This window comes from Crocuta crocuta, unplaced genomic scaffold (genome assembly GCF_008692635.1).
Source record: "Crocuta crocuta isolate KB4526 unplaced genomic scaffold, BGI_CrCroc_1.0 scaffold180, whole genome shotgun sequence".
NCBI lineage: Eukaryota > Metazoa > Chordata > Mammalia > Carnivora > Hyaenidae > Crocuta > Crocuta crocuta.
This window is the reverse complement of record NW_027527549.1, coordinates 2,881,337-2,898,987: the sequence shown is the minus strand read 5'-3', so window position 1 is coordinate 2,898,987 and position 17,651 is coordinate 2,881,337. Positions and strand designations below refer to the sequence as shown.

Genomic DNA, 17,651 nt, shown 5'->3' with positions numbered 1-17,651 from the left:
ATTGGTTACCTTTTGACTTGAGCCCATAGAATGAGTCTATATGGGCAAACAGCCTTGCTAACCATTAAAAGGACAGAGAGATAGCATATGTACCTTTCAAACTAGTAAGGGGAGGGGGAGAAATAGAAAACAAAACTAAACAAAACAAAAGCTCCTAATTTTCAAATAGGCAAGACAGTTGGGCAAAAGACAGAAAAAGGTTCAGAAAATGGATCGTATGGAAAGTACTGGAGTAGCAAGCAATCCAAATGTATGAGTCGTCAGGATAGATGTAAATGGATTAAACATTAAAGTCAAAAGGCCTCTGTTGTCAGATGAGATTTGTTTTTAGAAACTCAGCCATTTACAAGAGACAGAGCTATGAACAATGTAATGATACAAATAGGTGGAAAGCTAATTGGTGGAAAACGATATGCTTGGGCACAGAAAGTGGTGTTCCAATATTAATATCAGACAAAAGCAATGTTTACGCAAATGTTTACAATAAATTTTTAAAAAGTCACCTTATAATGATAACATCTTCAGTTTACTGGGGAGACGTACAAATTCTAACCCTGTATGACCTCAATAATATAGTCTGAAAGTATATCAAGCACCAGTTGTCAATGCTATAAGGAGAAAACAAAAAAATCCACACTCGTAATGGGAGATTGTATAACAATTCTCTCAGGAAATGTTGGAAAATGCAGCCAAAAAGAAATCTGAAGTAGATACAAACTTTGAGCATCACACCACCTGACTCACATTCCTTGCACCCTGCATCTACACTTGCATGCCCCCTTGTATGTACTGACCACTATAGAAGCTCAGGGCAAAAAAGCTGGCCTCAAGAGCATCCAAGGATGGGGGCCTTCAGACCACTTTCTTTGACTCTAATGCGATCTGTTTAGAAATCAGTGATGAAGACATTAAAGAGGAAACCCAATATGTTTGAAAATACTTTTCTAAAAGGTCTAAGTACTTCATGGGTCAATGAGGAAATCATGGTAGAAATCAGAAAATAAACAGAACTAAAGGAAGACAAAAATGCGATTTATCAACACCTGTGGAATGCTGCTAAAATGGTATTAAAAGGAAATTTATATACTTAGAAAAGAAGACACGTCGAGGAGTTCTGAGTTAAGCAGTTAAGAAGTTATACCAAAAAATAACATCAGAATAAGCCTGAAGGAAGTAGAGGGAAAGAAAGATATGAGCAGAAATTAATGAAAAACATACAAAGATGAACAGAGCAAACAACAATTACTCGATAAATCTTAATAAGAAAGAGGAGTACGAATATATCAGAGTTTAGATAGATAATTAAGTATTATGAACAATTGTTTCGCAAGTAAATTTGAACGTTTAGATGAAACGGGTGAATTCTTAGTAAAATATGAATTAGCAGGAAACTGAGGAAGAAGTAAGCAATCTCATTTACCCCTCAAAGAAGATAGATTAATAGCTTCAAATCTCCCGACAAAGAAAACACAAGGCCCACTCAGTTTTTTAGGGGAGTTTTACCAAAGTTCCAAGCAAAGAGATTATTCTAATTGTATGAGAATTGAGTAGAAAAAAAGAGAGACAGTTTTCTAATTCTGGTGTGAAAAGGCACAGCAGTAAAATTTTAGAGAACAGCATAGCAGCATATGTCCATGACCTTAACAAACAGGAAGGGTTTCTTACACAAGACACAAAATACTCTCCGTTATAATGGAGAAAGTCACTGGAAGTTCACCGACACAAACATGGAGAATTTAGATCGGCGCTATCACTTCAGAAAATATGTTGACATTACCTCACAAATTTCAACGGTGTGTGTGTGCATGTATTCTTTGAACCTGAGATTTCACTCTTATGCATATACCCTTAAAAGACCTGAGTGCATCCAGGGACCCCTGGGTGGCTCAGTCAGTTAAGTGTCAACTTTGGCTCAGGTCATGATCTCGCAGTTTGTGAGGTCAAGTTCCACGTCAGGCTCTGTGCTGACAGCTCAGAGCCTGCAGCCTGCTTTGGATTCTGTGTCTCCCTCTCTCTCTGCCCCTCCCCTGCTCATGGTCTGTCTCTCTCTCTCAAAAATAAAAAAATAAAACATTTGAAAAAATAGATAAATATATATTTAAAAAATTATGTTTCAAGATTCATCCATTATGGGGGTGGCTGGCTGGCTCAGTCGGTAGAGCATGCAACTCTTGATCTCAGGGTTGTGAGTTCAAGCTCCATGTTGGGCATGGAGCCTCCTTAAGAAAAAAAAAAGATCTGGGGCGCCTGGGTGGCTCAGTCCGTTGAGCGTCCAACGTCAGCTCAGGTCATGAACTCACGGTTTGTGAGTTCAAGCCCCGCGTCGGGCTCTGTGCTGACAGCTAGCTCAGAGCCTGGAGCCTGCTTTGGATTCTGTGTCTCCCTCCCTCTCTGCCCCTACTCTGGTCGCACTCTCTCTCTCAGAAAAAAAAAAAAAGGACCTGAGTGCATCAGACACATGTGTAGAAACACCATTCAAATCACTAAAACTAGAAACAACCCAGATGGGCAGTTTGCTGTGGACTATTCCACAACAGTGAAAAGGAACACACCACTGCCCCCTGCACCCACACAGAAGAGCCTCAGAAGCACACTGTGGACAAGGGCCAATCCCAGAAGACTTTGTGTGGGATGATTCCATTTACATAAAACTAGAAAATAGGCAAAACTAAAAAGACATGCAGATGCATGCACGTCATGTTTTGTTGATTCTAAAATACACTTTTTCACTTTTAATCTCTCTAAAACAATGAGGGTGCCTAGGAGCACCTGGTGGGCTCAGTCTGTTAAGCATCGACTCTTGATTTTGGCTCAGGTCATGGTTCCTGGCTTTGAGCCCTGTGCTGACAGCACAGAGTCCGCTTGGGATTATCTCTCTCTCAAAATAAATAAACATTTTTTAAAAAATAAGGATGCATCTTATAATCAGGGGTGACTTGCAATTACTTGCAATTATGAACCTTTTCTTTCTTAGACATGAAATCGTGCTTCACTTCACGACTCTGAGGGGCTTAGGTTCAATGAAATATGACAGGGAGCCAAACAATAAAGAAAAGCAGCTGAATGGCAAACATAAAATAGGGGAAGGTGGGGGCTAGGGAACGGACTGGGCACCCAGAATTCTAAAGTACTGGCCAAATGCTATTCTTCACCTAGATAGTGAGTATATTGGTATCTGTTTTATTATTCTTCTTTAAATACTTTCAACTCCCACCACCAGAAAGAAAGAAAGAAAGAAAGAAAGAAAGAAAGAAAGAAAGAAAGAAAGAAAGAAAGAAAGAAAGAAAGAAAGAAAGAAAGAAAGAAAGAAAAAGGTGTGAAGAGACAGGGAAGGGAGGCCAGTACACGTTAGCTCAGGAGGCTGGGCAGTGAGCAGAGGCTAAGTGGGGAGTGGCGGGGTAAGAGGAAGTAGAGGGTGATGCCGATAGTAAGTGGAAAGCTGTCCCCAAGAAGGCGCGTTGGCGTCGCTCTGCCGCGCTTGGAGAAATCCAGAGATACTTCCTCTACTTAGCAAGAGGGACGAAGGAAAAGATGGGTTTGTGGAATTCGTGGTGAGATGCACACAAACAGTCCTGTGCCCCGGAGGGGACATGAGAGGAAAAAGTCTTTTGGAGAAAAAAAATTTGCCCAGAATAACATCAGACTTATCAGTATGTATATATACCAGCATATCAGAATATCAGGATATCAGAATATCAGTAATACCAGACTTCTCAGAGCTAGGCACTCCGGCCCTACAAACAGAACGGATGCACGACTCTCTTCGCAGGCTCCCTTTGAAAGCCGAGCCTTCAGCGGCAAGGCTGTGACGCCTGGCCAACATGGCAGGGAAGGTCAATAATTTAACATCAGCCAAAAGCCACTGCCCCTGGTTCCCATCTCCCAGAAGCCAGGTTTAAGTTACGGGCTGAGGAGGGTGACACCTACTGGGCTCTGAGGGGCATGTGTGGGAAAGAGGCTCTTCCCATATGCAGTCCTCTACTGCCCTCTGCTGCCCGGTAGAGGAACCCGCAGGAGTCTGCAGATCGCCCTGCTTCCTTCAAAGACTGCAGACAGATAGGGAGAGGCTGGTAGAATCTACTGGAACCAGGCGACTATGTCGGTCCCACTCCTCTCCATGTGCACATTTCCAATCAGTGGTAGGGCCAACTTTCACTTCTCGGCATTGGTACAGCTAGTTTAAAACCTGCTTCAGCCTGGGGCGCCTGGGTGGCTCAGTAGGTTAAGCGTCCAACTTCAGCTCAGGTCATGATCTCACAGTTCATGGGTTCGAGCCTTGGGTTGGGCTCTGTGCTGACAGCTCAGAGCCTGGAGCCTGCTTCAGATTCTCTGTCTCCCTCTCTCTGCCCCTCCCCTGCTCTCTCTCTCAAAAATAAAAATAAACATTAAAGCTTGCTTCAACTGTTTTTCATCATTTAAAAAAAAGTTATTATCTGTCACCTTCTCAAAACTGTTCCCCAAGGCCCAAAAATATGGGAATTCAAACACAAGTTTTGATGACTTAACAGAACATTGGTTTGCTCATAATTTCACAGTGTCAAATGTATAAATTCATCATATGCTTGAAAGGATTTTTTTCTAACAGTTTCAAGCCATGATTTCCTATGTGATACCCAGGGAACCCACCATTCGGTTACAGTATTTTTGCAAAAATATTTCATTTTCCAGTATGACTTTGAAAACCTCAATTGTTCATGCTTTTGGAAATTTCAGTGTTTCATACTTGGGGGAAATGTTCTAGGTAATAAAGGATTCCCTGGAGTTGAAAAGCATAAATAAGTACCCGAAGAAACTGTTGACCTCCCCAGGCATCCTTTGTGCTGCATGGGATGTGTGGCCCGGGGGACCTCAGTGAAATTCAGAACGGTTGGGCTTACTGGCCTTCAATGCCTCAACTCTTGTGTGGGATCCTACGCCCACTTGGTGCACTGGAATGGGCATTTAAAATGCAAGTCATAGGGGCGCCTGGGTGGCTTAGTCGGTTAAGTGTCCGACTTTCGCTTAGGTCATGATCTCGCGGTTCGTGGGTTCGAGCCCCGCGTCGGGTTCTGTGCTGACTGCCAGCTCGGAGCCTGGAGCCTGTTTCAGAGTCTGTGACTCCCTCTCTCTCTGACTCTCCCCTGCTCACGCTGTCTCTCTCTCTCTCTCTCTCTCTCTCTCCTAGAAATAAATAAAACATTAAAAAAAATTTTAAATGCAAGTCATAAACAAACCAAATGCAAAACAGATCTCCATACCCCGCTGCTCTGGGAAAGGCCAGCCGGCATGCTTTGATTTTAGAATAGAATACAAATTCCTTAGAATACAAGGCCCATGGATCTGACCTATTCCCGGACCCTCCACGTCTGCACCTGCCCCCCACTTCTCTTCCCCTTCAGCTGCTTGCATTTTCACCTTTCGAGGAACTCATCTATGACTCCATTTCAATTTTCTGTTTGTTTCCTTCACGGCACTTGCTACCACTTGTAACGATCATGTTTATTTATCTATTGTGCATTTCCTGTCTTTGATCTCAGATGCCACCCCCCAATGGGTACGCCCTTTGTCCACGCGGCTCTTCGCTGTACTCTCAGCGCCTAATGAGTGCACATTTATCCATGAGTGACCATGTGAAGGAGGTGAGCACAGGCAGGTATTGGGAGGAGTGACAGCCAGCCGCTCCACGGAGGTCACTGCGCTGAGTCCATTCCAAGAATATAAGGCACCGGGTGCAAGGAAAGGGGAGTTGCCGGAGCAAGCTGGCAAACAGAGCTGTGCTCTCATCTCTGGCGACACTGGTCATCAAAGCCACCCTCTTCCCACTTCGAGAACACCGGCGAAGCAGCGAGAACCACAAGCCCCGAGGCGCGGTTCGGGAGAACTGAGGGCAGGAAGGCCAGTGCCCGCGTGCCCGCCCGCCAGATGCAATCACTTAACCAGCGGTGTTGGCGGTGCCGATCCAGGAGGCAAACACCCACCAGCCAGTGACCGACACTTTGTGCTGATCCAGTGCCCTCCGCTCGTGAGGGCACCAGCACCGTCCCTCAGGCTCACAGCCCTGCTCTGAGGAAGGTGCATTCACAGTTTCGCGTTGTGGATGCGTGTGAAGAGCCGGCGGTCGGTGGGCTGGAGCACTGCTCCTGGGCGGCAGGCTGATGCCTGGCCTCCGGGGGGTTCTCATCTCCATCCTCCCCTGCAGACTCAGAGCCTGAGCAAAGGGGAGTACGGCCAGTCCTGTCATCAGCTCGGAATCGATGGCAGCGGGAGGCCTGATGACAGCTGTCCCCAAGAGAGGGAGCTAGCGAGGGCTGCAATGCTTGCCTGGCTCCAGGGAAGGCCGGGTGGACATCTTGGGGAACAGTTGGGTCCATGTCATCTCCTGTGCTGTACGTTGCTTCTCTCCCAGGCAGGATCGTACAAAGAACGAGGTCAAGCCAGGAGAAAGCGTCCAAGAGCCTCCCAGGCGGGGGCAGCCTCAGGGCAGGCACACCTGGGGGTTCTTCAGGAAGAGAACCAGTTTCTGGGCCACGGCGTCCAGCTCACCAGAGCCGGCATACTGGAGGAGGTTGCTCTTGCGCACAAAATAGTGCTTCAGAAAGTGCTGGCTCACACACTTGTGCAGCTTCCGTACGAGGCGCAGGAAGGCTTTGCTGAATGCCTGCCAGTCCTTCAAGTGGGGGTATTTCTCACAGGTCCAGAAGAGCACGGTCTGTGGAAGGAAGAGGTGGTGTCAGACATCGGTCCAGGCAATTGGAGGAGAAGGTCTTCAGAAATGGTGCCCAGCTCATGTGGCCTCGGCAGGAGGGAGAAGGGGGGCACGCGGGGCAAGCTGGTCCCACCATGATTTCAGGATTCCCACCCTCAGGTGGGCTTGAGGGTCTCCTGCACCTCTTTGTTCATGGCTTCTCTTGCCACTGGCGTTTCCAGTTACCACCGCTCTCCTTAAATCTGCAATCTCCCCACTCCATGCCTTTGCCTCCTACTTTACAGGGAAAATGGAAGCCTTCCTGGCAGCAAACCAGTCTGCCCACATGGGCATCTTCCTCTCCCTCTCTGCTTTGACCACCCCGCCTGCCCAGGCGAACCCCTAAGCAGGGCTTGGGATCTCTCCTTCCAGGGACTGTGACTGGCCTCCCTCTCCCTTGCCCTTACCCTTGCCCTTCCACTGCTGGCTCTTGAAACTGTTCTGAGCTCTCTTGCCCCACCCTTTGCCCCAAGGCCAAGTCTGCCTCCTGACCTCTCACATCTCTGCAAGTTCAGACTTCTCCAAAGAATCATCTCAATCATTTGTCATCATTTCCACTCCTCCAACTGCCATTCAGTCCACTGCAATATGGGCTTTTCCAGCATGGGTCCTCAGGGCCAGTGATCTCCGTGTTGCTAAGTTCAAGTCCGACAGGCCTTGCCCAGCCCTGGCTTTACCTGACCTTCCAGTGGAATGGGTTCTCTCACCCACACCCTCCCTCTTGAGCCAGTCTTCACTGGCTTCCAACCTTCTGGGCTCTCTGGGTTTCTCCAGGTGTCATGGCTACTCCTTGGCATGTCATCCCCTTCTCTGCCCCTCCCCCCTCCCCCAGGGCTGGAGGTTTGGAGGCGCAGTTTCACACCCTCTTTTTCTCTTGGTCGCCCTTCCTTCCTCCCTCGGCAGCTAGAATCCCCACCAAATAAATAGAGGTCGCTCACAATTTCCTTTCCCAGCCATGGCTTCTCTGGGATCTCTTCACCTGGTATCTCCTGGGAATCTGAAAGTTATCACCATCAACATGTCCCGACTGAACTCATGGCCCCTACCCCCCCCACAAAGCTGGTGTGTTTCCAGAGTGGCTTATCCAGCCAGTCATGCAAGATACGGCCTGGGAGTCATCCCTCCCTGACCACCCTCATCAGGTTCTGCCAGTTCCTCCAAAGCGTTTCTCTCGTCTACCATGTACGCTCATCCAAACGGTCTTCTTCCCCTTCCATCCCACCTGGGCCTCCGCCTTCACTCTTGTCGTCAGTGTGTCCCCATCACGCCGTGGCCAACGTGAGCTTTTTGGGGTATAAGTCTGTTTCTTTGTGTCTGAAATACTTTAGGGGCGCCCACGTGGCTCACTTGGTTAAGCGCCCGACTCTTGATTTGGGCTCAGGTCATGATCTCACTGTCCATGAGTTCGAGCTCCGCATCAGGCTCTGCATGGACAGTGTGAGGCCTGCTTGGGGTTCTCTCTCTCTGCCCCTCCCCTGCCTGCACACACATGCTCTCGCTCATGCTCTCTCCCTCAAAACAAATAAATAAACAAAGCATAACAAGAAATAAAGTCTTCCCATCGTTGGTTAATGAGAAACCACAACCCTTAACATGGTTCGGTTTATGAGGTTTGCACCCTACCTTCCCTTCCAGCCTCATCTTGCCTTCATCCTACGTTCTCTCCTTCCAGACCCAATGGCCTCGTTTCATGCTCTCTTCTACCACAGGGTGACTTCTTTCATAGCAGACTTCTGCGTGGAGCACACTTCCTTCCCCAGTTTGTCGAGGAACCTCATCCGTCAGATCAAATTTCCCTACGATACCATTAAACATTCTCTTCACCACGTACTTCCCATAAGCACTACGGATCACAAGAGTTGTTTCCGTACTTAATGTGATCCCCTGCTGGATGGTAAACCCCACCCAAGAGGAGAGCGGTACCTATTTTCCTCACTGTTACATCACTAGCACCCAGCAGGGGAGCTGGCCCACTGGAGGCAGTCAATAAGCGTTTATTGACTAAGTGAAATAATCAATGTTACGGTTTAGATGTTGAGTGTTTTTAAAATATAGCCGTTACCAAGAAAGAAAACAGCACTTTTGGGTTCACAGCAAGACACTGAGTGTGTTTTGATTTTGAGCACATTGTGCAAAGTAAATGAGTTGGAGGTGATATCATGCTAGACAAGATAACCTAGATACTAAACAGTTTGGGGCACCTGGGCGGCTCAGTCGGTTAAGCGTCCAACTTCAGCTCAGGTCATGATCTCACGGTTCATGGGTTTGGGCCCCACGTTGGGTTCTATGCTGACAGCTCAGAGCCTGGAGCCTGCTTTGGATTCTGTGTCTCCTCTTCTCTCTGCCCCTCCCCAGCTTGCACTCTTTCTCTCTCTCAAAAATAAACATTAAAAAAAAGATAACCTAGATACAAAAAAGTGTTTTAACACCTCTTATAGTTAAGCTTTTCTCTCCCCAAGGAAACCAAAGAAGTTAAGCCTCTTACAATCAACCCCCGTGCCTTCGAGTGGGTTTTAGGAATAAATAAGCCAATGAAGGATAAACTNTGCGGGGGGGGGGGGAGCCACTCTGGGGAGGGAGGAGGGAAGAAGCTCATCAGACGGTGTCAGACCGAAGGTGGGGTGACAGTGACGGGTACATCCTTCCCGATGCCGTTTGGCAAGCCAGTCTCTTCTGCCTTCCCCAGGCTGAAGGCTTGGCAAGGATCCCACACACTCAAGCTGTCATTGGGAGGGTGTCTAAAACCATAGTCAGTGTCCAAATGTGAGTGCATCCTGCCCTTGGGCCCAGGTGGGAGACTAGAAGAACAGGCCGACAGTACTGCTTCTGTCCTTCCTGGCCTTCTCAACAAATCCCCCACCCCTTTACCACGTCTGTTCCTGAGCCTGCATGGTTCTGCGCCTTGTACAGGAGTTTGGGAGAACTGAAACAGAGCACCTTTTAAGGGGTTGCCCTAAAATCCTCTAGTGATTGAGAAACCACTGGAACAAAAGTAAATTCTTGCATGTAATGCAGTTTTGACACAGTCAAGGGCTGGGAGCCCTGTGGTGGCCCTATTCCATCTCGTCTAAAATATTCATGTCACTTAATGTGTTTCCATCCGTCTTAATTGTGAGGCAATGAACTCAGTGGTCAAGACTATGAGCTTCAACAGGAGATAGAAAGGCCTTTGGGTCTCGGCTCTTATTCTTGTTAGCGTGGCCTGTAGAAAGGCCAGCAGGAAAGAAGCTAAATCGGAAGAACCAACTAGATGACCTTTAGGAAGCACGTGTCCTCAATCCAGGAGAACAGGCGGGGTTTTTTAGGGGGATGTGCTTGGGGTTGAGAATGTGGAGGCTCCAGAGAGAGGGCACATAAGATATTAACAGATTCTAGGGCAGGCCAAGGAGGACAGGTTATTAAGGAAGATAAGAAAGCAGAGCCAAGACTACTGACTTCGTCGGGGGAAAAGTTGAATATGATGTGAAAGCATTCATTCATTTGCCCAACGAGTATTTATTGAGCAACTACTAGATACACCGCATTGGGAGAGATCCTAAGGGTTCATTAGTAGTTGCTGTTAAATAGCTTGCATTGGAGCTGGATGGGGAATACAGGGTCAGAAGATGGGGGTCCACTGAACGAAAGGGGGGCACAGCAGGAGGGCGCAAGGAAGACACCACACAGACAGGGGACCTGCACTTACCGTGTCGAAGGGCTCACGGGGAGAAGGGACAAATGCTAGCTAGACTCGGGCTGTGGGGTCTCAGAGTCCGCCTCGTCCCAACCCCAGGGGCCATACAGTGTGTTCATGAACGTCTCATGCACCGTGTGGTTGCAAATTTGCAGAAGAGGAGCTCAGAGTGTGAAAGCCGCCTCCCCAGGGTGGACCCCCTGATCTCTCAGCCCAGGTCAGGTTCTGCGGCTCTGCGCCCTCATGGAAGGAGGCTCGCGTCCTCCCTGGCGCTCTCCGTGCTGTGTGAGGCCACTCGCGCCTAGGGGACCCTCTGACCGATGCCAAACCCCGACCTCCAACGTGAGAAGGGGCCACTTCCGTGTTTCCTCATCCCATGCCTCCAGGTGCAGCGCGCACGGCAGGTGCGGGGCAGGTGTGGCCCACAGCAACCTCAGTCAACATCTGCAAGCGAGCGAGCAAGCGAGCGAGGAGCCGCAGTCGCGAGCGCCTCGTGTGGGGACTGGGGGCGCCGGGTGCCGCGGAGTCGGGGAAACCCCTGCCGCGCGCGTGCTTCCAACCCGGCCGTTCAGGGCTGCGGCCAGGTTCACGCGGCGACCTCGCCACATATGCCCCTCCCACCCCCCACCCCCGCGGCGGGCATCGCCAGCGGCCGCACCTCGTTAGCTGGGAGGACTGAGCGAGTCCTCACGCCCGGGGAAGCCGTGAGCCCCGCTGGGGTTCGAGCGATTTGCGAGCCTTCGTCGGGCGGGAGGTTTCTGAGAGGCGGAGGCTGGGAGCACCCATGCCGAAGCCCAGCGAGGTTTCTGGCCCGCGTTGGTTTGGGGGGTGAGATTAGCAGAGGGGAGAGGTGGGGGGAGACACAAAGCCGGGAACGACAAACAGCAAGGAAAGAGGGCCAGCGGGGGAGGGGCGCAGGGGGCGGGAGGGGCTGCGTCGGCTCACGTGCATACATCCGGGGTTTACACGTCGCCGTCGTCGCGAGCAGCCCCTGCGCCGAGATTCCTCGCACGCGCGCGCACCTGTCGTGAGCGGCTCCGCGCAGGCGCCGCAGCGCGCGCTCACCTGCAGGTGGTGGGACGTGAGGACAGGCCTCTTTCCCGGACACCAGACGTCCTCCTTCATCTGCCTCAGGGCCCGGAGGCACTTCCTGCGGCAGCCGCCGTCTTCATCCAGCTGGGCCAGCAGCACCTGCTCGGCCTGCAGGAAGCTCTGCTGCCAGTGGTAACGTGAAGACGCCAACAGGGCAAACCCGAACGACTGCGGAGAGGAGACCGTGAGCAGCAGCAGGAGCCGGGGCCTGGCGGCGGAAGGCCCCCTCGGCTCTGGGGGCCGGGCCGGCCAGGAGGCAGGCCGCGTCTCCCAGGCGGGGACGCCAGAGGCCCGGGCAAGCCCCCTTCCTGAGCGCAGTGCCCTGGTGACGCCCGTACCCGCTTTGGGGAACTGGTTCTCCGCGCTGAGCCTGCACCAGAATCACCTGCCCAGCAGGTGTCATTCGGTGGGTCCAGGGCAGGGCCCGGGACTGGTCTGCATTTCTAACAGGCTCTCAGATCCTGGGGCCCGCACCCCGAGAAGCGCTGCTCTAGCGTAAGCCCTCGCCTTTCCCTCCAGAGCTCGTCAGCGATGCTGCGGTGGCCACGCGCTGCGCCCCCGGCTCCCCGGTACCTTGATGCACTCCACTCGCTGTCGGGAAGGCCAGCGCGTCAGGCAGGGCGGCCAGCGGGCCTTCGCCGACCAGGCAGTGGGGATCTCCACCGCGGGGACCAGCTCCAGTTCCACCTGCCCTGCCGACGTTTCCACGGCAACCCACACTGCCGAGCGCTGTGTCAGCAAGCTGACCTCACCTGGCGGGAGATGACAGCGGGGCGATGAGAGGGAGAGCCTGGCGCAGTGCCAACGTTCAACGTTCAGAGAAGGAATTTGGGGGCCGCTGCTGTGACCAGCTCCTCGCAAGGGGTGAGGCAACTTTCACGTGTCAGGAGCACCCCCAGGGTGGGGTGTTTATGTCAAGACTAGACAGTGAACTGAGTCAATATCCATAGAAATGTTGCTAGAAAATCTCATTGTCGGTTGTTTCTTTTTCCTTTCTCCCCCACCCCCAAGGCTTTTATGGTACCTTTTCTTATAAGTTAATAGATTCTTGGGGCGCCTGGGTGGCTCGGTCCGTTAAACATCTGACCTCAGCTCAGGTCATGATCTCAAGGTTCATGAGTTCGAGCCCCGTGTCGGGCTCTGTGCCGACAGCTTGGAGCCTGTATCCTGTTTCGGATACTGTGTCTCCCTCTCTCTATGCCTCTCCCCTGCTTGTGTTCTCGCTCTCGCGCTCTCTCTCTCAAAAATAAAATAAAAACTTACATTAATAAATTCTTTTCAGAAAGCTCAACTGAAGAGACGGAAGACAAAGAAAAGATGTAGTATTTGCTGGTATAAATGAAATGCAACCATTGTTCCATGCCTCCCCCCACCCCATTCCACCCAGATGTCCTGACCTTGCTGAGGACAGCCTCCATCCCCTTACTCATTCACCTGCCTCTGGTGAGTTCGGCTTAACCCGCCTCTCCCCTGACTCCCAGCCTCTCAGACGGCATGGCTTTGTATCCACCATCCATTCAGCCAGCCTAGCCTCAGATGTGTTTGTCATCCTAAGCCCTTGTAATTATAAAATATTTCAAAGTGCTCAAAGCCATGCGCTTAAACGGTCAAAGGAGTGGAAAGAAGCCCCCACTGCCTCTTCCAACCAGGCAAAGAGAGGGAGGGAAAATAGAGGCATCTGATGGCCCCTTTCTGTTCCTCTAGGAGAACTCATTGCCAAGCTGCTCGCCCTTCCTTCAAAAGATACACAGTCGTTTCGTTTGTTTGTCTGCCCTCATTACGGACAAGGATAAGCAGTCCCTTGACTCGGGATCTATTGTTTTCCTCTTTGCCCAGAGAAGAAAATGGAAGCTCACTCACTAATTGTGTTAGGCTGTTCAAAAGGAAAACATTCTTCTCCTTGGCTGGGGTGTGAGAAAGAGCTGATCGTCTGCATATCATGAGAGCTGCCCAGACAGGAACATGACAACATCTGGCACGTTGGCATTATTTCCTGAAGGCATCTCATCACCCTGGCCCAGTTCTCGTCTGCACTTTCACTATCACCCGTGTTGCAAAGTTAAGAGGTTAGTGCCTGCTGGGGCCTGCCCGCCCCACCCATACCCTGCTTCTGCCCTGGCTCTGCTTTCTTGGTGTGTGACCTCCTACACGTTACCTCCTCTCTCTACACCTCAATTTTCTTGTCTATAAAACAGGTAGAAAATGAACTCTTACTCTACAGCATCCTACACATGATAAAAATCCATTAAATGTGTGCCCTTTCCATTATGGAACCTTCCAGAACAGTCCGGTCTAGACAAGTAACTGAAACGTGTGCCAATTCCATTATGGAACCATCCAGAACGGTTCTGTCTAGACAAGTACATGTACATTCAGATCCTTCCCTTTCTGCACACGTGGGAGTGCAACTTGTTGGGTACTTCATCACCCAGCACAAGGATTTTGCACAGCTCTGTGTGTACACACATCAATGTACCCCATTCTTAATGGCTGCGCAGTGGCCCGAGAGTCAGAGGCAGCACAATTTATTTTGTCAATTTCCCCTTGTAATTGACATTATTTCTAGTTACTATTACAAAGCCTATGGCAGTGAATACCCTTGTACATATTTCTCTTTAAAAATATAGAACTCCCCTATGACCCAGCAATAGCAGTGCTAGGAATTTACCCAAGGGATACAGGAGTGTTGATGCCTAGGGGCACATGTATCCCAGTGTTCATAGCAGCACACTCAACAATAGCCAAATCATGGAAAGAGAATAAATGTCCACCAGCTGACAAATGGATCAAGAAGGTGTGCTTTATCTGTGTAACGGAATGCTACATGGCAATGAGAAAGAATGAAATCTGGCCATTTGCAGCAACAAGGATGAAACTTGAGGGTGTTATGCTGAGCAAAATAAGTCAGGCAGAGAAGGACAGATACCATATGTTTGCATGTATAGGAGGATTAGGAGGAACTTAACGGAGGAGCATGGGGGAGAAGAAAGGGGGAATAGTGGGGGGGAGGCAAACCATGAGAGACTCTTGAATGCTGAGAACAAACTGAGGGCTGATGGCGGTGGGGGGTAGGGGAAGGGAGGTGATGGGCATGGGGGAGGGCACTTGTGGGGATGAGCACTGGGTGATATATGGAAACCAACTTGACAATAAACTATTTAAAAAATTATTTTTAATGTTTATTTATTTTTGAGAGAGAGACAAAGACAGAGCATGAATGGGGGAAGGGCAGAGAGAGAGGGAGACAGAATCTGAAGCAGGCTCCAGGCTCTGAGCTGTCAGCACAGAGCTCAATGCAGGGCTGGAACTCACCAACAGTGAGATCATGACCTGAGCAGAAATCGGCCACTTAACCAACTGAAACACCCAAGTGTCCCTACATATTTCTCTTTTATGTGTAGGAATGTATTTCTAGGACTGGAATTGTTGAATTGTCAAGTTAAACACTTTATAAAAATAAAAACAGATGAATCACCCTTTAAAAGGGAGGCACCAATATACACTTCCAGGGACAATGCATGAAAAGGGCTGATGCACCTCACTCACCCCTACACTGAGCACAATCACACTTCTTCATCCCCATCAAACTATGAGGTGTTTTAATGCACAGTGCTTCAAATATATGTTAGATGGGTCGTGTTTTCCCACTTTTTTTTACTACTAGTTTATATTCTTTTTCTGTGGGTCATTTTTTTGGGTCATTATTTCTATTAGTCTACTCATATTTTTTCTTATTGGTTTACAAATATTCTTCTATAATGAAGGCAATTAGCAATTAGCTATTCTTTTTCCCAATGTGAACAAAATGTGTGTGTGTGTGTGTTGTTTGTGTGCGTGTGCACATATACCACACGGTGGTATACAGATTAAGATTTGGGGGGACGCCTGGGTGGCTCAGTCAGTTAAGCGTCTGATTTCAGCTCAGGTCATGATCTTGCAGTTTGTGAGTTTGAGCCCTGCATCGGGCTCTGTGCTGACAGCTTGGAGCCTGGAGCCTGCTTTGGATTCTGTGTCTCCCTCTCTCTCCTTCCCCCAGTTTTCACTCTGTCTCTCTCTCTCAAAAAGAAATAAACACTAAAAAAAAAAAAAATTAAAAAAAAGGTTTGGGGATTGTCAAATTTAATCAGTCCTTTATGGCTTCTCAATTTTGTGTTTTGGCACAAATCAGTGGTTTCCAAATGTGGCATCTCAAAACACTGGGGTACAAAACACGGCAGTCAGAGGGTGTTATAGAAATGTGCTAAGAACAAAGATCTGTGGTTTGTGAGTAATTTGCTTTTTAAAAGGAGTATTCACATTTATGAGGCACCTGGGTGGTCCAGTCGGTTAAGAGTCCAACTTTGGCTCAGGTCATGATCTCGTGGTCCATGGGTTCAAGTCCTGTGTCGGGCTCTGTGCTGACAGCTCCGAGCCTGGAGACTGCTTCAGATTCTGTGTCTCCCTCTCTCTCTGCCCCTCCCCCACTCGCACTCTGTCTTTCTCTCTCTCTCTCTCAAAAATAAACACAAATTTAAAAAATAACAATACCCACGTTTTTAAGTTAACATCAGGAAGGGGTGCATAAGCCAAAGCCCATCATATCTATGCCAGGGCGGTAATCCATTTAACTCTCAGCAAATGCTGTATGGATTCCATTCTTTGGTCTGTCACAGCAGAACAAAGAGATGCTTTGTACTGTGAGGATCAAACAGTTATAAGGAGCACACGATCATGGGCTCCTTTTAGGGGCACGGGCTTCAGGTTAACACCCAAGCAGAGGAGTTTTAGAGCAAATGGAAAATGCCAGAAACTGCCCTTGTCCTCTTCTCGACCCGCTCACCTGAGAGCTGACAGGTTCCAATTGCGTTTTCTACCAGCTTCCGGAACACCTGGAGGACCTTGGCGGGCACGATATCTCCCTCAATGTTCACGTCTGCCTCATGCCACTGCCATTGGCTCTTCATGAACTGCTCCACTGCCAGCCACTGCCGCAGGCCCTCGGGGTCCTGCAAGGGACAGGGGAGCCTGGCGCCCTGCAGGGTGTAGTACCGCCAGCGCTGCTTCCTGGCCTCCCTGTACCCCGCCAGGCCCTTCACCGGGACTGTGACAAGGAGCTGGCTGGGGGCCAAAACCTGGGGTTCAAGAAGGGAGAGAGAGGTGTGAGTTCACAGACTCAGGAGGTCTCAGAAATCCTCAGGGAGCCGACCTGTTGAACCGGGCAGCTCAGTGAACTACCCAACCCTCAGCAATGCGCCGAGATGGGCAGAGAGCTGCCCCTGTCCGTCACAGGAGGCGTCCGCCCTTGTTCTGCCCCGAACCGCCGCAAGGGCTCTGGCAGGAGGCTCACTCGCGGAGTCCTTGGTGTCGGGAGTCTGCAAGGAAGAGAGTGAGCCTGCCCTGGAGTCCTCAAGGGCACCTGAAGTCCAGGGGGAGACGAGAAAGTGGGGAAGGGAGATGGTACATATTGTGTTCTGCACACACTCAGCACCACCATTCTCATGCCGTTACGCAGTGAGGCGGCACTTCCCAGGTGAGGAATCTAAGGCTTGGAGGGGCTCTGAGATCTCCTGAGGGAGACGCAGCCATTCAGTGCTCGAGCCAGAAGGTGAGCCTGAGCCCGCTGCTCGGCTGGCTCTCAGTCAGGGAGGAATGACCTGGAAGGGGAAAGGGTTCCGTAGAGGAGGGGGTGGGAAGAGGTGAAAGCATTCAGCAAAAATATCACCCTTCCTTTTTGCTTGTACCGATGACCCACAGCCCCTTCGAATGATCGGTCCTTACAATGTCACAGGTGAAACAAAAGGCGGTGGCTGAGACCATGTGAGCTGTTGAGATGACTCTAAGTTTCATGGAATAAGGCCAACCATCAGAATCTACCTACGGGTACGGGTTAAGCGGTGGTCAGGGTGAAAGTGGTCAGGTCAACAGTCCAAAGGAGAGAACACACTGGCCGGCGGGGCACTGCCCCCGAAGAGAACTTGACACCGCGGGCCACGTCTCATGGCTGCCTGCTCCACGCTGCCCCGCCCCGCATCAGTCAGCTGTATACTGGACGAGCCACCTCCCTCTCGTGGAAAGTTCTGACAGTGGTATTTGGTTAACCTTTGCTCAGGACCCTGTCTTTGGCCAATTCAGGGGCGAAGATTCACATGACTTCTGGTGCCCGTGGCAAGGCGGTAGCATTAT

At 50.1% G+C, this 17,651-nt stretch overlaps 1 protein-coding gene across 11 annotated transcripts in view; it reads right to left on the bottom strand.

Annotated features, from left to right (window-relative positions):
* Positions 1-307: 307 nt before the first annotated feature.
* MAB21L3 (mab-21 like 3) overlaps positions 308-17,651 on the bottom strand; it is a 37,328-nt gene continuing 19,984 nt past the window's right edge. For 9 of the 11 annotated variants that reach the window (XM_077767161.1, XM_077767188.1, XM_077767226.1 and 6 more), the window contains 4 exons: positions 16,309-16,600; positions 12,063-12,241; positions 11,463-11,657; positions 308-6,688 (listed from right to left, as the gene is read on the bottom strand). In XM_077767161.1, coding sequence (XP_077623287.1) covers positions 6,455-6,688; positions 11,463-11,657; positions 12,063-12,241; positions 16,309-16,600 — 900 coding nt within the window. In that variant the 3' untranslated portion in view covers positions 308-6,454. Of the gene's footprint in view, positions 6,689-10,199; positions 11,658-12,062; positions 12,242-16,308; positions 16,601-17,651 lie in introns of those variants that run through there. The other 2 variants (XR_013335838.1, XM_077767152.1) reach the window with 2 other exon arrangements.